Source organism: Lethenteron reissneri, chromosome 48 (genome assembly GCF_015708825.2).
Source record: "Lethenteron reissneri isolate LAM-NWPU_2019-01 chromosome 48, ASM1570882v1, whole genome shotgun sequence".
NCBI classification, from domain to species: Eukaryota; Metazoa; Chordata; class Hyperoartia; order Petromyzontiformes; family Petromyzontidae; genus Lethenteron; species Lethenteron reissneri.
In genome coordinates, this window is record NC_083826.1 from 77,298 (window position 1) to 103,826 (window position 26,529).

A 26,529-nucleotide genomic window follows, 5' to 3' on the forward strand; every position below is an offset into this window, starting at 1 on the left:
GCGGGTCTCTGTGAGTCTGCGGGTCTCTGTGTGAGTCTGGGTCTCTGTGAGTCTGTGGTCTCTGATCTGTGGGTCTCTGTGTTTCTAAGGTTCATTGTCGGAATTTACGGATCTATAGACTCCATAGCCCTTCCAATTACATCTTCTTTCTCTATTCTCAACACATGGCCAAACCACCTAAGTCTCACTTCCTTTTCCTTTTGAATAATATTCGTAGCCACCAAGGCCACGGAGAGGTCCCTGGAGGACTGCGATAGAACGCCACGAGGGAGCACTCTTCTCCATGAGCCACACAACAAACACAGGACACGTGCGGGACCCTCTGTTGTGTGGTGAGCACGGCCCTCTTTGTTTGCAGAGGCTCACGGTTGAAAGCCCCTGGCATGCCGCCCTGGTTATTGCTGCAGGTGCATTCACCGTAAGAAAAGTAATGTGCTCGCCACCCGCTTCACATTCACAGTGGACGCTATAGATCCCCTGACGTCATTCAACACAAGCGGGCAGTCGTGTGCCCGGCGTCACGGTCCTAATTCTTTCATTGAATTAGCAAAAATTCAACCGCAAATGTCTGCGTTGGAGTTGCGCGTGGCAACGTCGGCCCCTGCCGGGTTATACTATCAATATATATATAATAAGATTAATCTTACCTGGCATTTAACTCACGACGTCCTGCGGAAGGCGGTTGATTGCTCTGTCTCGGCGCGGAAGCCTTGCCGAACGATAACGCAAATACCGAATGTAAATAAAATACTCATTATTTTAATTATGATCAGTTTTGACAATATGTGTATTCGTGCCCCTCCTCCTGTCTCTCTTTCCCCCCCCCCCTTCCCCCACCCCTTCCTACCCCCCCCCCCAAACATCTCTGCCCGGGCGCAGGCCAGGCCGGCTGGGCGAGGTGCGTCTGGTGACGGCGCGGCCGGGCTACGGCGCCGCGGCGGCGGGCTGGGTGGAGCAGTGCTCGTGCCCGCCGGGCTACCGCGCCTGAGCTGCGAGGCGTGCGCCCCGGGCCACCGGCGCGACCCCCCCGGTGGGGGGCCCCTTGCCACCTGCGTCCCCTGCAGCTGCCACGGCCACAGCGGCTCGTGCCACCCTGAGACCGGTGCGTGCCAACGCCGCCGCCGTCATCGCCGCCGTCATCACCGTCACAACGGGCACCGCCGTCACCACTGCCACCACCGTCACCACTACCACCACCGTCACCAATTCCACCACTGTCACCACTGTCACCACTGTCACCACCGACACCACCACCACCGTCACTACCGCCACCGCGATGTTCCTGCCGCCACTACGGCCCAAAACGCGACAGCTCTCAGCAGGGTTTTCACTTTTATTTTCAAAGGCCCAAAATGTAAAGCGGCCAGTAACAAACAGCACGTTCAAAGTTTTAAAAGTACACAGGTTGAACTTTTTTCGCACCGTACGTAGCCAACCGTGCTAATCGGAGGTGCGGGGGGAAGGGCAACAGACTAAACACAAAAAGCAGTTCTGACGAAATCAGTTCATGCCTCTTGGTAAAAGTGTAACACGTTGTTTAAGTTGGGCAAGGTTTTGTTATAAGGGCTTAGGGAATAGACGACGATGGAGGAGGGAATTCCATAGCGGAGCAGTGCGAGGGAGAAGCAGAAAGAGAAGTGAGGTGACCTGCGGCGTGGTGAGTGAGGATGGGTGATGAGTGAGTGAGCGAGTGGTGGGTGAGTTCGTGATAGAAAGCATTGTAGTAGCGTGCAGTGTGGCGGTGGTGGTTGAACACAGTGTGGTGGTGGATGAGACGAAACAGCCGGTGTCTGTAAATAGACCGAGTCCTCGACTCAGGTGGAGGAATCAGTGAGTTGAGTTCACGGGAACGGTAACCACGGTAGTAGCGACAGTAGTGACAAGGGAGTGGCTGGACCGCTGATGAGCGAGTAACAAGCGAATCGGGGAATGCTTGCATCATCAATCGCCGGGCTGTTTTTCGTGAAAGTCCATCCAGACCCGCAGAGTGCACGAGCGGGGAAGCTTCTTCTCTCCGTGGTGGCCGAGCGGTACCGCGTTCGCCGGTTCTCGCAGATTGTTGACGGCGCTTCGAGCCTCGCGGCCGCCCTGGTTAATCCTGCGGTGTGTGTCTGTATCAACCACGTCCCGTCCTGCTTCTGGGCGGACATTCGAAAAGAGTAGGCCATCGTGTGCCGGCGTCAACGGTTCAAATGTTTCCACATTTTAAGCATTCCCGGCAGATCATTCGAATGGAATCGCACACAGCAACACCCAGGCCCCTTGCCGAAAAACCGCGGCAGGCTGTGCCTGTGGCACACAGCGCCTTCGTGACGGTGGCCCAGTCAGGGTTAGGGTTAAGGTCATGGTTAGGGTCAGGGTTAAGGTCAGGGTCAGTGTTAGCACGGTGGACGTCCAGCTGTCTGTACGGCTCATTGGTCGATTGCTGTGATGTGTGCATGTGCCCTGCGTGTGTGTCCTGTCTGTGTGTTGCGCATGTGTGGTTTCTGTGTATGCGTGTACATTTTGAGTTATATGCACGTGCATGTGTGTGCTAGCACCACACCACGAGTGCGTGTGTGTGTGCGGCTTGTGTGTGTTCCACGTATTGGGTCTTTCGGTAAAGTCACGTTGATAGGTTCAAAGAAAATAACAAACGTGTGTCTTTGTTGCGCTGCGCGCCATGCCGTGTGTGTCCGCGTGCTTCCTGTGTGCTGTGCATGTGTGTGTTGTGCTGCTGCGCGTGTGTTCCACGTGTGTGTGTGTGCGTGTGCTGCTGCGTGTAGGTGCGTGCGAGTGCCAGCACAACACAGCGGGGCGTCGCTGCGAGCAATGCGCCGCCGGTTTCTACGGCGACGCGACGCGCGGCCGCGCCGACGACTGCCGCGCGTGCCCCTGCCCCCAGGGCTCCACGTGCGCCCTCGTGTCCGGCGAGGTCACGTGCACGCGCTGCCCCCAGGGGCTCACGGGTAAGCACTAAGACAAAGATCCCTCCCGCGTAGCCTTGAACGCTGTCAGGGCAGGTGCCGTTTGCGAGCGCGTACCAACGTTCACCTGCGTGCGTACGTGTATGTTGAACTTCTTTTGCAACGTACGTAGCCAAGCTTGCTAATCGGAGATGCCTGGGAAGGACAACAAACTAAACACAAAGAGTAGTTTGACAGAAATGAGCTTTCAATATATCGGAAGGAAGAGCGTTCCAGACGGCCACAGAAGTGCATCTGAAAGAGCGTGAAGCAGTGGGCGTCTTTTGTCGGCCTGGCTGGTACGTGGCTGAGCGTGCCGGCCAGCACATTTGCATGCTGGCGTCACCCTCCAGCCTCACCCACCCTCCACCCCGGCTGCAAATGTTCGGCCAGTGTGTGAGTTGTTTTTGTTACTGTTAAGAGTTTCTCCCAATTTTATCCCCATTGCACGATCGGCGTCACGGTCACGAGACCTAGTAGGCAATTAGGATCTCTCACAGGGTGGGAGTGCAACCCTCGGTGTTGGAGAAATGTCCACGGGAAGCGGATATCCCAGAAGCTACCTGAGATACCTTAAAGTGACATTTCTCGTCAACATTTCTTGTCAACTGACAGCAGAAGGCAGCACTTTCCCATTCGCTCTGCACGTGAGCGTGAGGTCCATCGCCTGACGGTCGGAATCCGAGTTTTTAATCTAGATGAGTTAAAAGTGCACAAAGCTTCAGTGGCTTTCTAATATCAGAAGGAAGAGCGTTCCAGACGGCAGCAGAATTGCATCTGAAAGCGCCGTGCGATGCGGTGACCGCCGTATTCGTTTGGTAGTTAGCCAAAAGCCGCCGCTGCAAGGATGACCGCCGGGGTTCACGTGATGATGTTTCATGCCCCTCGACGAGATCAGCGAGGTATCGTGGTTCATTCGTGATGATTGCGACCTCATAATGCGTTCGCTCGGTTGTTTGACTTGCATCCCACTGGGATTTTTGCACACAGCGTTGGTGTACGGTGTTTTTTTCTGCAATATTTTGCTGTCTTTTCTTGGATTTTCTGTTTGCGCTCAGTTACATATTCACTTTAAGATGTTTTTGTTCATGTTTTCGTTTTTTGTTTGTTGCGGTTGCACCCGATTCAAGAGCCGAATGGCTCACAGGGCTATACCTAATAAATGAACTTGAAATGAACTTGAACTTGAACCCAATGCGGTGAGCCCACAGTGCGAGCGACTCCGTGCGTCTCACCTGTCCGCCCTCCACCACCCATCACCGCTAGGCAAGCGCTGCGAGCTGTGCAGCGACGGCTACTTCGGCGACACCGTGGGGGCGGAGGGCGCCGCGGTGAGGCCGTGCCGTCAGTGCGAGTGCAACGGCAACGTGGACCCCAACGCGGTGGGCAACTGCGACCGGCGCACGGGCGAGTGTCTCAAGTGCACGCGCAACACGGCCGGCTTCTTCTGCGACCGCTGCCGCGACGGTCACTACGGCAATGCGCTGGCGCCGGGCGACGGGGACAAGTGCCGACGTGGGTTCGCGTGACGAGCACACGCACACGCAACACAAACCTGTACGCACGTGACATGCGCGCATCATACACAGGCACGTGCACGCACACGCGGCGTACGCGTAACTCACGCGTCCCCCCCGTGTGCCGTCGTGCGTGTGCGCAGCGTGCGCGTGCTCCCGGTGGGGCACGCTGGGAAACCCCGATGGCTGCAACGTGGTGACGGGTCAGTGCGAGTGTCGACCCCACGTGACCGGGCGCGACTGCGGCCAGTGCCTGCCCGGCTACTACGTGTCCCCCGACGGCAACGGCTGCGAGAGGCGAGTGGCAGCCACCTTCCCACGATGCACCGCTGCGTTGCTGCTGTTGCTGCTGCTGCCTTGCAGCTGTTTCTCGACTCTTGCTCTCCCCCCGCTTCCTACTTGGACTTGTCCACCACCCGGTGTATTAGTTCGTCCGTCTGGCTCGTCCGCCTGCTCACGCACCCGACGAACCAGTCACCCGCTTGTTTACTCACCCTCCCGATCAATTATCTAGTGATTCGTACATCCACCCTCCGAGAAAATCACCTGGAGCGCGTCCGATCTCGTCAAATCTCGGGTTGCAAAGCGGGCTATATCTGTGTGTGTGAGCGTTCGTCCGCGTGCGTACAAATGCACGTATGGGGGAGCGTCACTGATAACAGCGGTGACTATTTTAAACGGTCCTGGGCCTCCCCTTAGACGAATCACCCTTCTATGAGTACCCACGGGATATATAAACATCAGCACCGGGGAGACAAAGGCGGCCAGGTGTGGTGCTGCCCACCCATCCCCTCGTGTGCCCTGCCGGCCTTCCTAGGTGCTCGCTAACCTACATACAAGACTATTCGGGTGATTTCTGTCTTTGAATGATTGTGTGTGCATGTGTATATATTTATATGTGGACAGCGGGAGTGTAGCGGTCAGCGCGCTGCGCTACGAACCCGGCGACCCGGGTTTGATTCCCGCTCATGGCCAACACCAGTGAGGATTATCTGAACCGGTGCTGGGCCTCCCCTAGGTCGACTCAGCCTCAAATGAGTACCTGGTACGGTGTGCAAACATCGCCACGAGAGAGACAAAGGTGGCCGGGCGTGGTGCTAGCCACCCACCCCCTCGTGTGCCGTTGTGGCCTTCATAGGTGCTACTCGCTAACAGCACTTTCCCCAACAGTCTGTTAAGGCTATACGGGGGGGGGGTCTTTGTCTTTTATTTGTATATAAAAACCCGTGTGTGTGTGCGTGTGCGTGCAGGTGTAACTGCGACCCCGTGGGCTCGTCGACGGGCGGCTGTGACCCGGTCACGGGACAGTGCGACTGCCATCCCGGCACCTCCGGCCGCTGCTGTGATCGGTGCGAGGGCAGCCATTTTGGATTCTCTCTCGAAGGCTGCAAGCGTAGGTCCCCTCATTGCTCACACACGCAGCCTGTGACGTTACTCACTCGTCACTCACACAGCCTGTGACGTCACTCGCTCGTCACTCACACAGCCTGTGACGTTACTCACTCGTCACTCACACAGCCTGTGACGTCACTCGCTCGTCACTCACACACACAGCATGTGACGTCACTCGCTCGTCACTCACAGCACACAGCCTGTGACGTCACTCGCTCGTCACTCACACACACAGCATGTGACGTCACTCGCTCGTCACTCACACACACAGGCTGTGACGTCACTCGTCACACACACAGCCTGTGATGGCACTCACTCATCACACACACAGCCTGTAACGTCACTCACTCATCACTCACACTGCCTGGCACGTCACTCACTCGTCACTCACACACAGCCTGTGACGTCACTCACTATGTCCCCCCCCCCCCCTCGCCCCGCCACGCGCAGCGTGTGACTGCGACACGTCGGGCTCCAAGTCGATGCAGTGCGACCAGGCGGACGGGAGCTGCCCGTGCCGCGAGGGCGTGACGGGCGCGCGCTGCGACCAGTGCCGCGAGAACTACCACTACAACCGCACCAACCCGGGCTGCCAGGAGTGCCCGCCGTGCTACCGGCTCGTGCGCGACAAGGTGGGCCGCCGCACGGTGACGCCACCGATGCCTCTGAGGCTTTTTTCCACCGCACGACCGAGCCGATGTGCCGGGAAGACTCGCGGCTACGAGCGGTTTCCCATCAGCTCGTGCGCCAAGCCGGGCTGGAACGGTGATACACGGGGGCCTCCGATTGGCAGGGTTGGCTACGTACGGTGCGAAAGAAGTTCAGCGTACATAGGCAAAGATCCCCCGTGTAGCCTGTAACAGACTGTTGGGGCAAGTGCTGTTCGTAGCAAGTAGCCGCACCTATGAAGGCCGGAACGGCACACGAGGAGGTGGGCGGCCAGCACCACGCCCGGCCGCTTTTGCCTCCCGAGTGGCGATGTTTTATACATCGCACCCGCTTTTACACATACATACACACGTACATACAGTTTAACACGTAGGCTTTCGCGACCAATGTTATTCATAATCAACGTTTTTGGGTTTAGATCGCGTTTATTTATAAATGTGTCGTAACCCTCCACCACCCGACACGGCCAATCAGTAAAAAAGTGTCACGTTGACACTTTTTGTGAACTATTTGTCTTTGTCAACGTGACACTTTTTTACTGATTGGCCGTGTCGGGTGGTGGAGGGTTACGACACATTTATAAATAAACGCGATCTAAACCCAAAAACGTTGATTATGAACACATACATACACACATACATACACACGTACATACACACGGGCCTAACAAGACATCTGAATTTGGCTTGGGGGCCAAGCAGGGCCAGGAGCGGTGCAAATTATGGCTTCTGGGTGCCTGATGACGTCATTGGCTGCGATGAAACTGGGTTCTTGACCGGGTGGTAGTGAGTTCATGTTCTTCTCGACAAAATGACTGCACTTAATTTTGCAGTGTTCTAACTCTTGATAATTAAAATATCGGATTCTGACCGTCAGGCGATGGGACCTCACGTGCAGAGCAAATGGGAAAGTGCTGCCCTCTGCTGTCCGTTGACAAGAAATGTTGACAAGAAATGTCACTTCAAGGTATCTCAGGTAGTTTCCGAGATATCCGCTTCCCGTGGGCAGTTCTGGAACGCTCTTCCTTCCGATATATTGAAACCAATTTTTTGTCGAACTGCTTTCTGTGTTTAGTTTGTTGTCCTTCTCCCGCACCTCTGATGAGCACGATTGGATACGTACGGCTCAAAAGAAGTTCAACGCACACGTACAAAACTTTTCTTCTGATATCGTACGACAATCCCAATGCCGCGTCTCTCCCTCGCCCCCCCCCCTCGTCCCGGCGCAGGCCCAGGATCTGCGCGAGCGCCTGCGTGAGCTGGAGCAAGCCTTCGAGCGCATCGCCTCCGACCCGGGCACCGGCACGGACCGCCACTTCGAGATGAAGCTGCAGCAGGCGGCCAGCGCCGTCGAACAGCTGCTGAGAGACGCACAGCACACGCAGAGTACGGCCCCGTCTCCGCGTCGCACTCGCGCCTCGCTCGCATCTCGCTCGCGGTGGTGCCCACCCCCCCCCCCCTGGAATGGCACGTTTTTGGAAATTGATACGAAATAATAAGCAGCCTTATAGCCTTTCAGTCCAGGTAGTTGTACGGGAAAGTTACCAAACGTCTTGGCTTGGCCTGGACAATCTTCCGTGGTTTCGAAAAGCCTTTCACCGGTGTGCCCATCAAAGCAATTGCGAATGTCAGAATTTCGTCCTCAGGTTAAAATGTTCCAGCCTCATGCTCCACTCACGCTGCAGACTAGGGGTGGTGCTAACTAACGGGACGTTGTAAAGCAACAGAATCCATGCATGCACATTGATGTTAACTACCTCACCTGGTATACAGGAGGTCGTGGGTTCGATCCTGACCCTGACTCTTCTATAATTTGGAGTTTGCGTGTTCACCCCGTGGTCACGTGGATCTTTCTCCGGGTCCTCCGGTTTTTACCTTCACATTTAGAGTCAACATCACGCGTTTAGAGTATTTGGCTGCTGTACATTTCCACACGACGATAAGCCACTTCGTTGAGCTGTTATTTGTGGCGCAGATCGCTTCTGAAGAAGAGCGAAATATCTCAGTGGGCCTTTTTGGCACTATAAAACATTTAACACGGAGACTTTCGTGACCAATATCATCCATAATACAGGTTTTTTTTGGGTTAGATCGCGTAAATATATAAATGTGTTGTTAAACCCGGAGGATTTCTCCACAAATCTGGCTGTCGCCTGATGAAGCTGGTTGTAATTACTGGTGAAACGTCGTACTCAGATTGTAAATGTTGTGGCTTTGCTCTCCAACACACCGGTGTGCTGTACTAGTGAACCTCCCCCCCCCCCTGTATTATGGAATATAAAACATTGTTTATAGTTGAGCTTATTCCACGCCCGTGCCTCCCGTACCTCCACCAGTGTCGGACCAGGGCCTGCAGTCCCAGCTGGATGAGCTGGAGCGCACGTTGGCGTCGCAGAAGGGCCGCCTGCAGAAGATGGGCGACACGGTGGGCGAGACGGACGGGGTGGCAGCGCGGGCCGGGCGGCGCGCCGGAGACACGCAGCGCATGCTGGAGCGAGCGCAGCACGAGCTGGAGCGGGCCAAGGCCGCCATCGCCTCCGTCGTACGTCGCAAGCGCCCCCCTAATGCCCCCCCACCCCCCCACACACACAACTACAACGGACCATAGGAGCAGCGGCGATACGCCGCCGTGGGAGATGCTCCCCCCGAGTTTGAAGTTGATTTTCTTACCTTGCCGTTACTTTGCCACTCCTCTTCTTGGTTCTTTCGGTAAAGTCACGTAGAAGGGAAATAATAAAAGGATGAAAATAAAACATAACGTCTAAGAAATGTAGAATTCCCCGCAACTGCCTCTGCAGGGCTGTCAGCGTGAGATGAGCACCTGCACCTCCAATGTTGATTTGAGCAGCAGACGTCACTTTGAATTCTCGAGACCTCATTACTTTAACTCTCACAGCCATTGGTGATTGAGCTGAGAGACCATAAACCCTGCTGCACTTTAGAAACTGTTGTTTGTTTAAATCTACAACAGGCAGCTGAAACCCATTACTTGAATCTGACTTATGCCAGCTCGGTTGTATGACTACAGCCACTATGAGCTCTCGGAGCCATCCAGGCGTTTTTGTCTCAAACAGAGAGGGGTAAAGGCGATGTCATCACTGTGCGAAGACCAGAGTGGGGGCGGGGGGGGGTGTTAATGTAGCCATGCGAGCCACAATACTGCGTGTGTTTAATGAACACGTCTGCAGTGACGTCTTTTTTTTTATTGCGCTTTATTTGCAGAACATCGATGGGAAAAACGTGACCGGGCCCAACAACTTCACAGTTCTGGCAGAAGAAGCGAGGCGTCTGGCGGACAGGTGCGAGGCGGCACGGACGGCAGTACTGATGACACCCACGAGGCTAGAAGCCGTCCACCTTCAGTGAAGCCCCCCAAGGCTGTGGGTGGCACCCACGGAGGCTCTTCCCAGTTTCGTTGTCCACCTGGCACGGGTCGATGCACTGTTTCGTTTCACACGTGCTGCTGCTGCTTGCAGGTTATGGATTGGAGACTCAATTCTTCACGGTGGCTTTTTGTGTTTAGTTTGTTGTCCTTCCACCACAGCTCCGGCTAGCACGGTTGGCTACGTAGGGTGCGAAAGAAGTTCGACACATTCTTACATACGAAGTGGCCTGTCGCCTGGTTGCATTTTTGGCGTAATGATGGGTCCTAGGATGGGATATCAGCCGTCGAACAATGACGGTTACCGCATCGCGCGCTTTCAGATGCGGTGAGTAAGTGAGCTGGTGAGTGAGTGGATGAGTGAGAGTGTTGTTGTGACCTGCAGTGTGGTGAGTGAGTGAGCTGGTAAGTGAGTGGATGAGTGAGAGTGTTGTTGTGACCTGCAGTGTGGTGAGTGAGTGAGCTGGTGAGTGAGTGGATGAGTGAGAGTGTTGTTGTGACCTGCAGTGTGGTGAGTGAGTGAGCTGGTGAGTGAGTGAGCTGATGAGTGAGAGTGTTGTTGTGACCTGCAGTGTGGTGAGTGAGTGAGCTGGTGAGTGAGTGGATGAGTGAGAGTGTTGTTGTGACCTGCAGTGTGGTGAGTGAGTGAGCTGGTGAGTGAGTGGATGAGTGAGAGTGTTGTTGTGACCTGCAGTGTGGTGAGTGAGTGAGCTGGTGAGTGAGTGGATGAGTGAGAGTGTTGTTGTGACCTGCAGTGTGGTGAGTGAGTGAGCTGGTGAGTGGGTGTATGAGTGAGAGTGTTGTTGTGACCTGCAGTGTGGTGAGTGAGTGAGCTGGTGAGTGAGTGGATGAGTGAGAGTGTTGTTGTGACCGGCAGTGTGGTGAGCGAGCTGGTGAGTGAGTAGTTGAGTGACAGTGGTTGTTGTGACCTGCAGCGTAGTAGTGGTTGAGACCAAGGTACCTGACGATCAACAGCTGTTGTTGTTGTTGCTGCTGTTGTTGTCGCGGACGTGCAGCCACAAGCAGGCGGCGGACGACATCGAACGGACCGCAAACCTGGCCAACGACACGTCCACGGCAGCCTACAACCTGCTGCGCAAGACGCTGGCCGAGGAGAACGACATGGGCGGCCAGATCAGCGAGCTCACACGCAGGTCGGTACTGCCGCTGGCGCGAGATTTCCACCACGGAGCGCGCAGGGAGCGGTGTGGGGGGTTTGGAGCAGGAGGAGGTGCTCTGACCGTGCCGGTCGAGTGCTCGCGAAGCTGCATTGGTTGCCGAATGAATCCGTTATAAGGTCGCACCCGTTGCACCAGTGGTTCATAGCCTTTACTGCAGCCTTGCACCCCTTTGGTTCTCAATCGTAAAAAAAAAACTATAATGTAAATAAATATGCAGAGGCGTAGCAGCGTCGTTGTTTTTAAAGACATTGTTACTCACCATAGAGAACTGTAGCGACACGACCGCGCTCTTCGATAGCTGGCGCCAAACTTTGCCACATGCCCCCCCCCTGCCATGGCCTTATGCGAGCCTCGGTACCGATAAAGTTGTTGTATTTTAGTTTTCTTCGGGTTACGTTCCGAAGAAAACACACGTGGACGTCATCGCAATGGTAAAGGCTTAATGCCGCCGTAGAAGACTTACAGATTTCTCGGACAGCAGCAGCAGCAGCTGCCCCGAAACGGACGACGACCGTCCTACGAATATCTCGCCGGACGGGCGGCTAGCCCTGCCAACGCACGGCAACGCGGAGTAACGCCGCGGTGTGCTCCTGCGCCGCTGTGCCGTCGCTCGCGCGCAGGGTCGGCGCGGCCAAGACGCAGGGCGCGCAGCTCGAGGCGCTGGCAGACGCCGTGCACAAGGAGGCCAAGGCGGCCGGCGACAAGGCCCTGCAGATCTACGCCAACGCCTCCACGTCTGTGCCCAACGTGGACATCGACGCCCTCCAGGTTCCCCCCACCGCACCCCCCCCAGCCCCGCACACCAGGCCTCGCCATTCGCGTCGGGCGGCGTACGTACGTGCGTCAGCTATCGTAGAGCGCGGTCGTGTCGTACGTACGTCCGTGCGTGCGTCGAACTTATTTCGTGCCCTACGTTCACCAACCGTGCCAACCGGAGGTGCGGGGGCTACGCCGCCGCACGTGGCTGCCTGCGGTCCAGTGCCGTGGAGGCAGCGGCGGCGGCGAGGGTCGGTGGATCACCGTACGACTGTTGCAATACTCCCTTCCCGTGACCATCGAAGAGAAGCCAGCCGTGCTTTGGCCCGCCAGGAGAAGGCGGTGCGGCAAAGTGCAAACTAATCTCCATCTGTCCCTTCTGTACGGGGTAAAGCGTTGCCCCCTCGCACACTTGGGTTTTCTCTGGGTGGCCCGGATTCCTCCCACGTATAAACACTCATCAATTGACCGATGACATCTTAATATATCGATGATTGCAGAGCTAGGGCCAACCGTTGGCACCGGCTCACCGGCTCTGGCTGCCACCGTCGGTTCATCGGCGATCGTGAGGTGCAATTTGCACGAATGAGACGTAAAACATTGCATCAGATATTGTTCAGCGCGACTGCCGCAGTGAAAGCATCACTCTACGTTTCGCAAACTGAAACCTCTCACTGTCTCTGTCTCTCTCTCTCTCCTCCCTCCGCTCGGTTCGCCCCGACCCACTCTCGTGTATTTATCCGCCGTGTTATCTTGCGGCCCGCCGCCTCGTAGGCCGGCGCCGACCGGGTTAAGGGTCGCGCCGCGGAGCTCGACGGCAAAGTGTCCGAGCAGCAGGGCCAGTTCCGCGAGCTGCAGGACGACCTGCGTCCCCGCGTCGACGAGGCCAAGCGGCTGCTGCAGCGCGGCAACACGGAGCAGCAGGTGCCTGGCGCTCACTTGGCTCGGGCCCACTAACCCGCGCGTGTGTGTGTGTGTGTGTGCATGTCTGTGTCTGTGTGTGTGCGTGTCTGTGTGTGCGTATGTGTGCCCGCGCGTCCCGTGTGCCCTATCCCTTGTGTCTCACATTCTCACGGGCACCCGCCCCAAACCCCACCTCCCCCAAATCTTTATGCGAAAAATCATAATAAAAACCACCACAATTAAAATATCTCAGCGGGACAGGAATAGGCTGCAGAGGAGAATCGAGGATTATCTGACACGGCTAGATTCCTCGACGAGAAAGTTTGAGTCGGCCTCTGCGGCGTCGCAGCCGACACAGACGGAGGCTCAGAGGCTCTTGCGGCAGGGGGACGCTGCCAAGGAGGTATTGTTGTTGTTGTTGTGCGAGCGGCCCGCTCGTGGGCCTCTTCTCTTGCCCGGCCTTGCTCAAGCGCTCTCCTGGACGCTTCGGGACAGAACCCCCCGCGCCGTTTGCTTATGGTGGTGGTGGGAATCTTTTGGCTTCGGTGAGACGGCGGGAGAGGTGTTTCCTGTCAACCTCTGCACCTCTCAACTTCGACGTTTGCCCTCCTGACGCTGGGGCTTCTGGGTTTTTTGTGGTTTTTAGTTTCGGCGGGCAGTTGCATGAAACCACGCTGGTGACAATCTCGCCCGGTTGACGCCGATTCTGGTGAAATAGTAGTCCGGGGAAGATGTCTCGCGGGACTTCTCCCCAAGCGGCCAATTGTGTCAAACAACTTTAAGAGACAATGTCGCTCAGTTTCCATTCTATGTCGATGTAAACGACGCGAGAGATTTTCGCTGAAGATGATTCATGCAACTGACCGCCCAGGCCTTTATTCATCGTGCTATAAGCAGTATCGCTAGTTTCAGAAAACTGGTGCCTGGGCTTCAATCGTTGGTGAAATGTCGAGAAGTAATTTTGAGAAAAATCGATAAATCGTCTCTGTCCACCCCCCCTCCCCTAACCCCCACCCAGGTTCTGGATCAGCTGTTGGCGCGCGCAAACGCCGCGTTCATCTCGGCCAAGGAGGCCGAAGGGAAAGGGAAAGCCACTCTCAAGGAGGCCACCGACACCCTCAACATCCTGAGAGGCAAGTTTCAATGCACAGTCGCAGGGTGGGTGGCACGGTGGGTGGGTGGCACGGTGGATGGCAGGGCGGGTGGCACGGTGGGTGGCACGGTGGATGGCAAGGTGGGTGGGTGGAATGGTGTATGGCAGGTTGGTGGGTGGCACGGTGGGTGGGTGGCACGGTGGATGGCAGGGTGGGTGGCACGGTGGGTGGATGGCAGGGTGGGTGGCACGGTGGGTGGGTGGCACGGTGGGTGGGTGGGTGGCACGGTGGGTGGGTGGCACGGTGGATGGCAGGGTGGGTGGCACGGTGGGTGGGTGGCAGGGTGGGTAGCACGGTGGGTGGGTGGCATGGTGGATGGCATGGTGGGTGGGTGGCGGGGTGGGTGGGTGGCACGGTGGGTGGGTGGCACGGTGGGTGGGTGGCACAATGGACGGGTGGCATGGTGGGTGGCGGGGTGGGTGGCAGTTTGACGGTGGGGTGGCACTTATTGCCTCACAGCAAGAAGGGCGAGGGTTTGATGCCCGACTTGGGCACCTTTCTGCGTGGAGTCTGTGTGGCGCCACCCTGGGCAGCAGAGTGGGAGTGAGTGTGTACATCTAGTCGAAATGTTCTGCCCCTGTTCTTCACCGGTTTCTAACAGGTTCTGCGGTTTGCTCCCATAACTTAAAAAAACACACACAATGTAACTGATATTGGCTACAACATCCCGATGCTGAAAAGTTACCAAAAAATCACTGACTTGGGATCACACACAACAGCAGCAGCGTCGCCTCCGTACTGCTGAAATTTGGCACGATTCCTCCTGTAGAACAGACTCGGCGAGCCTTTCCTGGATAAACAACTGCAGTAAAAATACTCACTATTACAAACTTTATTTTTTAACACATCCCCCACCCCCCAACGTATTACTGCACCACCTTCTGTTGGCAAGCCAGTACACGCTACAGCTGTTACTGCTGCTGTTACTGCTGCTGCTGTTCCTGCTGCTGCTGTTACTGCAGCTGCTGTTACTGCTGCTGCGACCACCACCGTTGCTGTGACTTGACCCCGCCACCCACCCTGCACCCCCCCCCCCCCCGCCCCCCCCCCCCCCCCCGCAGACTTTGACAAGCGCGTGAGCGACAACAAGACGGCGGCGGAGGAGGCGCTGCGCCGCGTGCCGGCCGTGCAGGCGCAGATCGAGAGCGCCAACGCAAAGACGCGGCAGGCCGAGGAGGCGCTGGGCAACGCCGCCAACGACGCCCGCGACGCGCGCGCGATGGCGCAGGACGCCGAGGAGATCGCGCGGCGCGCCCAGGAGGTAGGGGGGGGCGGGAGGGTGCCACGGACACGGCAGCGAGAAGTCGCTTCGTACCGTCGTTCGCTGTTCGTGTGTAAATATAGATATACGCGTGTGTGTGGGCGGTTTTGCAAGGAGGTCGCAAGCTGCGGCGTGGATACCGTGCAGGAGAAACTTTGGACGCGCGTGGGGAACGTCGGCGCTCTGTCGCAGCGGCAAAACACGCATCACATGCCTTCCCAACGCGAAACACACAGATACACAACGTGAACCAAATACCTTACTGACATCGCATAGAGGCATGGGCATCTTGTACTGGGGCCTTCATTCCACCATTGGCTCGTGGCTGTGGAGAGCAAGATGGGCACCAATGACCGCGTGCAGCAACTCCCGTCGCGTGGCGGGTGCCGAGATGTTAACTACCTCACCTGGTATGCGGGAGGTCGTGGGTTCGATCCCGACCCTGACGCCTGCTGCTGCTGTATATTTGGAGTTTGCGTGTTCTCCCCGTGGTCGCGTGGATTTTTCTCCGGGTCCTTCGGTTTTTCCACTCCACATTTAGAATCAACGTCACGCCTTTAGGGTATTAGCCTGCTGGACATTTCCACGTGACGATGAGCCACTTCGTAGAGCTGTCATTCGTGATAGCCAGGTCGCTTCTGAAAAAGAGCTGACATCGCTCAATGGGACCTTCTTAACTGGTCAAAAAAAAAAATGTGCTTACTACAGTTTTAACCGCCTTGTCCGCTGGGGCCCTGTCTCACCGCAGCGGGCGGGCGGCCTGAAGACGGAGGTGGAGAATGCATACGGGGACGCAGCGGGCCTGGCCGAGGGCGCCGCCGGGCTCCTCGCCGGCCTGGCTGGCGCCGAGGCTGAGCTGGCGCGCAAGCAGCAGGACGCCGCGCGGGACATGGACCTCGCCAACATGGTGAGCGCCGCCCCCCCCTAGCCGGTGCAGCCGGTGCACGTCACGTTACCCCCGGTGTTGCCATCACCGCCGGCGGTGCACCGACCGTGCTTGCGATCCCGAGATCACCGGGTCAATTCAATCTTCCCAGGTGCGGCGGTGAACTAAATCACCGCCTCCCCCAACCCCCTCTTTCCACCCCCACCCCTCCCCCCCGTCCTACCGGCACTGCCGTCCACATAGCGATTGGCAGGTCGTCAAGTGTGATGGGGTCAAATGTGGCGACTCCCACCTCTCCCAAACCCCTGTCTCGCCAGCCGTGCGAAAACCGGCAAAATCCCCTCTGAAGGGGCCGTCTCCGCAGAGCTCCCCTCTCATGGAGGCGCTTCTGCCAGCGATGGCGTGAGCCAGCCATTGCAGGAACGCTCCTTTACCTTTAAAATGTTAGTTTTTTTTATTGAATAAAGCGCGAGGCCCCTTTCAGCGCGCCGCCAGACTCGTTCGCTCCGACTCCGCCGTTCGAGCGGCGCATTCACGACGCAACTGCTGCACCATTTATTCGGAGGTGGGGGGGGGGGGAGACACGAAGGGGGAGTGGGTCCGTGAACTCCCATAAACCGGGCGCGTTATGACAAAGGGGTAAAGTGTGTTGCTTAAATGGAGGGAGGGGGGCAGGTTGGGGGGGGGGCGGAGGCGTTTACCTCTTAACTGGAGTGCTCCTTTTTCAATCGGCCGCGGGACGAGGGCCTCGCTATGCCAGTGCAGGTCGTGGAGGTCACGTGCCCATACTTCACCGCAACGGTCGCCGCCTGTTTGACAAAAGCAGGGAGCGGTAAACGTGAGGACCATAGAAGCGTGGTGCAACGGTGGATGCTGTCGCACTGCCCTCTGCTGCCCACCGCCCATCCCGTGCGCTATCCAAGCTCATGTCCCCTTGCTTGGCTTCCGAGAGTTGGCGAACATTCCCGAGTGATTTGGTCGTCAGCTGCAGTGCTTTGCTAATGACACTTGATGCTTGAGTTCTTTGCGATATTCCGGGTAGTAGTATTATTATTATTATTTCAGTGCTATCACTTTTACTTTCCCCCCTCACCCCTTCAGTTTCATTACAATCTTTCTAGCGGTGGAATATTAATTTGTGACGGCTCTCTGCGAGCAATGCATCATCCGCCCTGTGTCACAGAGCATGCCCCCAGAAGGTGATGTGGCAGAACTACATCTGAAGTCGCCTCAGTCACCTTTGAACCCGCGCGAGGGACAAACCTTTAATGTTCCCCGCAGAGCACTGAAGTCAGCCAAATCAAGTGAAAAAGTAATTTGATGGGATGTTATGTTTTTTTTATTTGTGTGCAGTCATTGGTTACTGGGGCAAGAACATCAACTCATGGTAGCGAGATGTTAACTCCCTCGCCTGGTATACAGGAGTTCGTGGGTTCGATCCTGACCCTAACGCCTGTATATTTGGAGTTTTCGTGGTCACGTGAATTATTTTTCAGATCCTCCGGTTTTTCCCTCCACGTTTAGAAACATGCCTTTTGAGTATTTGGCTGCTATACATTTCCACATGATGATAAGCCACTTCGTTGAGCTATCATGTGTGGCCAGATCGCTTCTAAAAATACATATCTCAGTGGGCCTTACCTGGTAAAATAAAAATACACTTCATTTTAACTCACGAAACTGGATAAGCTGGTTTTAATAACAGATGGCTGAAACTTGGAATCACACCCAGGATTTCAACAGTGCCGGCTCAGCGTTCTGACCTCTGTCCTCTGCTGCCACTCGGCCAGTGTTCAACAGCACCATCTTGTTGTTTGTTGTTGTTGTTGTTGCTCAGGCGGCTGAGGCGGCACAGGAGGCCGAGGACAAGGCGAGGAGAGCCAAGAGCTCCGTCAGCGGAGCCCTGGAGCAGATCGAGCAGCTCCTGCGTGACTTGGGTGAGCAGCAGCAGCATCACAGTAGCAGCAGCAGCAGTAACAGCGATAGAGGAAGTTAGACCGACAGTGGCAGCAGCAGTAACAGCCGCAGCAGCAGTTGCAGCAGCGACAGAGGAAATTACAGCAACAGCGGTAACAGAAATAGTTGCAGGTACAACGGCCACCGACCCCTTCGTGTGCCGTACCTACCCCATGCACTTTTAAATCTAGATCGAAAACTCACTTCTTTAGAACTGCTTTTTGTGGTTAATTTGCCGTCCTTCCCCTGCGCCTACGATTAGCACGGTCAGCTACGTACGGCGCGAAAGAAGTTGAACATACGCACGTGTATGTACGCGGCGGCCTTCGTACGTGCTACTCGCTCCCAACATTTGCCCCCACAAGCCTGTTAAGCCTAAACCTGGGTCGAACCTTCGTGTGTGCGCCCGGCAGGTTCCCTGGAGGACGTAGACCTGGGGCGGCTGCAGGATCTGGAGCGCAAGTACGCGGAGGCGGAACGGGCGCTGGCGGGCGGCGGGGAGCTAGAGCCGCGGCTGAAGCGCCTGGAGGACGCGGTGGCATCGCAGTCGGCGGCGCTGCAGGGCTACGACGCGAGCGTGGAGCAGGCGCTCGCCGACATCCGCAACCTGGAGGAGATCCGCGACGCCCTGCCGCAGGGATGCTTCAACGCGGGCGAGATCGAGAGGCCCTAAGCCTTGCCCCCCACCCCCTGCCCTAATCCTCCCATCCCCCCCTCCCCCCCCGCTTGAAGCGGAGGCGTCGAAGAAAATGTCATGACGAGAGGCGACTAATTTAAATTAACGACGGACAAAATCACGGAGAAGACAGACAGAGAGAGAGAGAGAAAAAATATATATGTGGGTGCTTCCGGATCGCGTGAACTGTGTCGAGCCCGCGGCGAGCGCCGCAGTGCGACCTGGGACATCACGTTGACCGCCACCTTCAATGAAAAAACACAGCGAAATACGGGGGGGGGGAAATTATGGATGAGTGAAAAATATATTGTCGGGGACGAAGCCGAATAAATGTAACTATATTTTTTAATTAGCGGGGATCCAATTGTCGCGTGCTCTTTTGACATAGTATTAAAACGCGATTGCATCCGGACGCAGAGTTTGTATGTTTTATTGTGCAAGCGATGCAGCCGGGAATTACCACGGGGGGGGGGGGGGGGGAGGCTCGCGTCTCGATGGAGGTCGCGCGGGGTCAGGAAGACAGATTTCGCGCTTTCGTTTAAAAACGCCGGCTACGAAGGTTGACGTCGCGATGGAGCGAGGGCGGTCGCTGGTGTTTAAATAAAAGCGCACCATCGCAAACCCTGCCCCCCCCTCCACGGTAATATTGTGGGGGGGGGGGAGGGATGGCTTCGTGCGACAAGAGGAATCGCGGATAAGTGGAGTAGACCTCGCGACGAGGAAGTCTTTCTCTCATCCTCCGTCCACGGATATCGGGGAGAGATCGCGGATGTCATGGCCTCTGCCTTCACGAGGGTTTTTTAGCTAAGAGGGATGGCAGATAAGGCGACTTCTACGGCAATTTCAAGGGAGGTTGTTTTGTCACCTCTGTCGGTTATTCGATCGCGCGAGCGCTTGAGGTCGCGCCCTCCGACGTCTTTTCGGTTAGTGCCGCCACGTTTCGTTCGCTCGCGACGTCCGACGTTTCGCTCCGCGCGCTGGCAGTTGACGTCGCGCGGAGACGACGCGTGATATACGATGCGGCTGACGCAGTCGGAGCACCCGTGCGCCAGGCGTTGCTGCTGTCGCGGCAGTATTACGTGCGGGATTGAGATCGACTCGCACACCGCACGCCCAAGCGAAACGTATTTACTCCCCACGGCGCTATGCGGCCCGAACCCATAACCCCCAACAGATCGCGGATGCCAACTGCAGTCTGCTTATTGGCTATGGCCCAACCGTAATAGATGTATTATCACTCGTCTTCTTGCAAGGCGCGTGGAACAGATCCGGAGGTCGTGGGGGCAGGTAGCCATGGGCACCTTATGTCGAGTAATCGAGGACTCGTGAAGGTTGTACCGTGAGGGGGGCAACAGAATCAGACTCCGCTTGTTCAAAAGTGGGTGGGGGGCAGATACCCTCCCTGCACCCATGTTCCCACAACCCACGTTACTTTGTGGATTTTCAAGGCGGGAGACAGCTTGGCAGCTGCGGTATTTTCGCCCCCGGTGATCTTGTGTGCTGATGTTTCGCCAGGATGATATCGCCTGTGTTGTGCCAGTTGCTGGTCCCTAGAACGGCGAGTCTGATTCGTTCAGGAGGCACCACAAGATTGAAAGTGCTCCCTGGGCTATTGGGTGTCAATTTTCGCCCTCGAGTTTACTGTTAAATGGCACACGTGCTATTTAAATCCACGAGGTGCTTGATAAAAAAAAAAACTATATTAAATCACCATTTGAATATTAACCAATACAGTGGCTTGTTTCTAATTAGCGCTAAACACGTATTGCCACCTTGTTTCCGAACAATAATAACATTAACTATGAAAAATCTATTAAATTATGAATGCAATAATTATACACGACAACGGAAACATTTGAGCATTCATTTCTTATCATTTTTATCAAATGTGCCCTTGGAAATCTGTTAGTGCTTTTCGTCAAGATGCGACACGCAGCCCGTGTCATCGCTGAACCACATGCCGTTCGCCTGCTGGCCAGTTCACACCGGCATGTCACGGTATTGCGACTGCCCACAACGTGGTATCTATTTTACTGACCGCGGGAGGGGGATGATGGGCTGCACTTCTCAGATGGGATTCGATCTCATGGCTCACATTAAGGTCGGGGCACTGCGCAAAAAATAAAAAGTGTGATAGTCGCAAAGCAGGTCGGCGACTTTATCTACCAAGTTGCAATTTGTGTTGTGCCCAGTTTAATTTTCTGCTAAAAACAACAATTCGTGTGATTGTTTTTTTAATTATAAATATGCGTACACTATACACTACGGTGGGTAAAAAAAGGGGCTTTGATGACGGGATGTAGAGCAGAGGTCGCAACCGGGTACCCGATACCCGTACCCTACCCGATACCCGGCTACCCGTACCCGGCCGGGTACGGGTACGGGTACCCGTTTGCGATACTGGTGCGGCCGGGTACGGGTAAGGAATCAAAACCCGTTTGCGACATCTGATGTAGAGAGCCCGATTTGCCCCGCAAGCTCGTGCAACTTTCACTTTGCGTTTCTGTGTCGCCGTCCACAGGCAGAGTTGGCAGAGGCGTCGTGCTGCAGTTGCTTCAATTGCTGCTGTTGATTCAGTTGCGTCTGTTACTTCTGTTAATTAAGTTGCCTCATTCAACTTAAGCACAAAATTTAGACCAACGGTTTGTTACAGCGCGCCCGGATTTAAGAAAGGCCAAGTTTTGTTTAGTATCCATAATAGAGGGTTTTTTTTGGGGGGGGGGGGTTAGATCACGTAAATATATGTGTGTCGTTAAACACGCCACCACCCGACACGGCCAATTAGTAAGAGGGTTCGTCACCTAAACAAAACGTGTGCCAATTCGTTACTAGCACACCACACCGCTAAAATTTCGATTTAAAGCTTTCGTGATTGCAGGGATTCATCTTCTTGGTTCTTTCGGTAAAGTCACGTAGAAGGGAAATAATAAAAGAATAAAAATAAAACCCACGACAACATTTACATCGCGAAGGCCTACGTGTTGAGCTCGCTCCCTCATAGACTGTCTAAAATACAACACACGAAAACGATACTTTTTATAACGATGTAAAACACTCTCATTGGTGACTACAGCAGATTGCCATATTCTACATCACCCTCTGATCGATTCATCCAGTCCTGGATCTCTTTATTTTTCCTCTTATTTGATCGTCTCTGAAGATTCTAATTCGATTCATATGGTGCCATTTGAAATACGGTCTCTGTGGCGGCAACGTTGTTGTCATGGTGAAGGGCTGTTCGTGCTCCTTATCTTTTGTATTTTTCCCGTGAACATTTCCGTAGCATATGCCTCTAACATAATGCTGGGAAGATGTCCCTGCATGCTTATATTTCCAGCGCTTAACCTCGTTATTTATAAGTGAAAGCAGCCTCGATCCAAAATTAAAGCGGGTGACGGTGTAAAGGTGCGATGCTACGAATACAATGTATACGAGTATGTGCGAGGGATGTGTTCCCAATTTTTTGGGGATTAATCTGACTTGTCCAAAAATCGAACATCGCTCCGAAATATTGATCAGAATGTGTGACGTCACATGAAGCGATTTCACTTCCACGCTTTTCCGCACCAAAACCGTCCGTATTGTGACATCATTTTGCCGACATCTAAAACTCATCCCTCGTACGCACAGGTCACGTTGGCCGATCAGAGTGGACCATCATCATATCGCCACATTCTGTAATTTAAGACCTAATCACCTATGCCATTGTGGCATGGCTCTTCTGCACCGAGTTATACGTCCTTTTGCAGGGGACGTATTCTCTTTTGCACTCTGATTGACTTAAGAGGCAACGGTCTTTAAAATCAACAACCCCTTTCCCCAAAGAAATTGACCACTTGTCCATCTCTTTTGCGCTAAAGTGGTACAGTCCCATCTATAAAACCACGGCACACCGCCAGGGCCACCCACAGGTTCCTGGGGGCCTGGAAAGACACCAGGCCCTGGGGCTTAATGTGCCACGCGGGGTCACCTTACATCGGTGGTTCTCAACCGGGGGTACACGTGGCAATGTCCCAGGGGGTACGTGAGGTCATTTACAAATGTGTGAAATTATATCACACGTGAGAGTCATTGGCGAATAATGATCATGTCGTACGAATCTTGCCAGCGTAAAATAACTACGATACAATTTAATTCCACGTGGTAACCTACAACGATGTAAAAGACCTTTTCTCAACTCATTGATCTCAAACAAAAGTGGTTTGCAAGAGTAAGTAGCGAGCGCGAACAAAGTATGTCACACATGAAGAGCGTCCGGTGACTTTGTCGTTATTCGCTTGAAGTCACTTAGCTCGTTAGGGTAACCTCGCGCAATGTACAATTGGTTAAAAAATTGACGTGTCATTGTTCGTGCAACACGTCTTTTGCTGTGATGTTTACATCGCAAACTGCAGCCGTTCCATCTGTTTGCAAGGCTGTGGCCATATTCTTGCTTTGTTCCTCGGCAAGTGTCTGCTCGTCTCTGCACACTCAGGACAACGAGAAACGATCAGAGCTCACTGCCCCTCGAATGTGCATGTGAGCAAGGGAAGCACCATCTTTGATCACGTGATACGTTCGCCCTCGAGTAGAAAATTACACCCCATTCAGCCCACAATCTTTACCAAAAAGCACCGGCGAGAGGTTAAAGTGTCCCCTTACTTTTTGGGACCTTCGCCCGTCGGCGTTGTGCAGGTCATATGTTGCTCGAGGAATCTATCTTCGCTGTGTAAGCTTTACGTTGCTAAAGGATGTGTCATTGTTAAGGATGCCATCAGTGGCCCAAAGATCTATCGACATTGAGGAGGCTGAGTCGCCCACCTTCTGCGACCGCCAGTGAATTGATCAATCATCGCCGTTTTCCAACTCACATTTTTGGTGGTCCGATCGTGGCGCTGATTTTATATTGGTCGACGGAGAGTGCTCCGCACTACGATTGACCCTTTCTAAGATACAAGTTGCGTTTTAAAGCTGGTCTTTTAATGAAATGTATGTTTGTTGAGATATCACTTGTATAGTTTTTAGTTCACGCTTGCGATGCGGCTCACAACAATTTAGGTTCGCATTCACCTTCACGTGCATGGAATCAACTTTCATTATACCTGAAACGATCTTCTTTTGGCAACTCGCACACCACTCGCTGTTTCTTTCACGCATCGGCCGGAGTGATGTCAAGCAAACCGAGTGGCGTCTCATAGATGTGGGGTGGCCAAACCGTGGGTTCCCTAGTCACGTGCGGCTCTCGCCAGGTCCGTTTGTGGCTTGGTAAGAGACGCGGCTAACCACGTCTGACTCTTGAACGTAACGTTACTTTAAACAGAAAAACTAAACATCTGCAGAGGCAGAGCTGACATGGGGCACTTGCCCCACGGCCAGTTGACACAAATGAACCGGCCGCGGTGGCGAGATGTTAATTCCCTCGCCTGGTATGCAGGGGGTCTTGGGTTTGATCCCGACCCTGACGCCTGCTGTGTATTTGGAGTTGGCGGTGTTCTCCCCGTGGTCGCGTGGTTTCTTCCATTTAGAATCATGCGTTTGGAGTATTTGGCTGATATAAATTTCCATGTGATGAGCCACTTCGTTGAGCTATCATTTGTGGCCAGGTCGCTTCTGAAAAAGCTATATTGCTCAGTGGGCCTTACCTAGTAAAATAAAAAAAAACATTTGTTTAGTTTCATGCCATCTGCTACTGTGGCTCATGGCTATGTGAAGGTATTGATCGTAGGGTCAAGAGGTTTGGCCATCCCTGTTATAGATGATGCCTCTTAATAACAATAGCAAGCTGACAGGTTGCATACATTTCCACCATACTTACTCCCCCATGCGCATTGTCCAGTTGAAGTGCAAAGGTTGAAGTTAAACGATGTTCAGTTGATACTACTATTGCTCACAACAATTCCGACATGCAGATTCATGCTCGCAAAGCTACCCAAAAGTAACCTGTTGTTTGGCCGAGGAAGCTCTAGTTTCAGAAGAGCTCTCCCGGTATACCGAAGCACTTGCAAAAATAAGTATTTCGTCTCGGTATGAAACGTTCTGGCTTCCCGCTTGACTCATCATACAAGGAAAGGGATGGGGCTACACCCAAGTAGTGGACAAGGATGGCAAGAGTTAGGCCAGGGCCTATGGACAGTAGTGTCAGAGCGAGCCACTCGTGGTGGGTTGAAGATAGTTGTTGAGTGAGCCTGGCTCACTGGAAAGGTGGGCAGATCTGATGGAGGGACGGGGGCGTGGGGGTGTCGGTGCTTCTCACCACGCGTCTCCCTTGAGCCTCACAGAGATATTTGGGAGCCTCACAGAGATATTTGGCAGCCTCATGAACCGGGTCCGTTTATGATTGTCACGGGATTACAACACTGGTGGGATTGGAGAGGGTGGCGGGGTTGTCGCACGTAACATCTCAGCGACTCGTGGGAGTGAGAGGGGATGGTCCGCGGTTGATTGACAGCGCTGCTCGGGGTTAACGCCGCCGCCACCGCTGCTGCTGCTGTGAAGATAATGGCAGCTAAAGTGTTTCCGTGCCAAGGTGTGCACACCTATTTGTGTTGCTGTAAATGCGACTTTGCGTTTTCAATCTGAAGTCACATCCATTTTGTTATTTGAAATATAATTATTGGTTGTTTTTTTCCCCCCGTATTATTTCCCACAGCCTGAATAATCTCAAGTAGACCCGAGTCCCATGTCTCGATATTTTGCGTTGATTTATCGACTAAGCCATTTCAGCCGAGACATCTAAGAAATAATGGCGGGGGGGGGGGGGTGCTGATGTTTTTGTCATTGGGCCTATACTGTATGAACTTATGTTAATAACGCAAAAAAGACATAATTATATAGGTGGCTAAATAACAAGTCACTGCAGTACAGGGTGCTGTCAATCAAAAAGCAAGCAAGAACCGCAAATTGTAAATGTTGTAACGTGTGCCATGCGATGTTGGACGGTATAAGTTAGACCGAAACAAAATTGCATGCAAGAGTGATGCACTGTTGAACTTCAGCTGAGGCTTTTCAAAGGACAAGTCCTAAGTAAGCATGGAAGGTTGTTGGGCCAACCTTGGCTCTACAACGGTTTCAACCACATGGCTCAACATTGCCATGGTTTACCAGGGTGGTCTAAGCTTCTAACCATTACACCTACACTGCTAAATCGTTTTTGTACACATTTCTACTCAGAGGTGACATGGCATGCTTCTTGACCTCTGACATTCATTTTAAAATATATATTATTTAACACAGGTCAAAATGTCATGGTTTTTTTTAATGTATTAGTAAGCTTCTGTGAGTGCAGTTTGCTTAGAGACTGCACTGCAAAGCCATATTGCGCTATAATATAAGTTCTGTAGCTCATTAAGGTGTTATTTTGATTGTATTTTAGAAATAAATTGCAATGTTTCAACTGATACACTGGTGCTAATGGAAACATATAAAAGATGTTTTAAAAGGAAATATATGGTTGTGTTTTGAATTTCAGTTCGGCCGATTTGCTTTTATCATGTGAGTGTGCGTTCCTTTTGAATGTTATAATCATATCTTATTAAAGGGATGTAATTGCATAACATTTTACAAAATATGACTAATTTGTGGATTTTATCATTTTAAAATTGTAAACATTTACACTTGCGTTTTAAGATGTGGCGATGTAAAATATTAAAATATATTCTGAGAGACTTTTATTTTACATCCCAAAATATATAAACATTTGTTTTACGGATTTATCATATACTTTTTACTTTTCAAAAGCTTAACTTTTTTAATTAACGAAACAAATCCTGACTCCAGCTGCTGCATAAACCAGGGGTGGATTGAACCCTGTGTGGAGTCGCCTAAATTAGTAGTGCAGGCCCCGTTCCTGCAGCCTCATTCCATAAACTCTACG

The 26,529-nt window shown here is 53.6% G+C and overlaps 1 protein-coding gene across 1 annotated transcript; it reads left to right on the forward strand.

Moving 5' to 3' along the window:
- Positions 1-383: 383 nt before the first annotated feature.
- LOC133354694 (laminin subunit gamma-1-like) lies at positions 384-26,123 on the forward strand. The gene is given in 19 exon segments (XM_061571746.1): positions 384-418; positions 880-983; positions 986-1,102; positions 2,766-2,948; positions 4,212-4,460; positions 4,606-4,759; positions 5,713-5,855; positions 6,305-6,486; positions 7,752-7,908; positions 8,859-9,064; positions 9,745-9,821; positions 10,921-11,058; positions 11,706-11,853; positions 12,616-12,765; positions 13,763-13,877; positions 14,960-15,159; positions 15,908-16,066; positions 17,883-17,982; positions 18,415-26,123. Coding segments are annotated over 19 exon segments (2,877 nt in total). The 3' UTR covers positions 18,675-26,123.
- Positions 26,124-26,529: the final 406 nt, after the last annotated feature.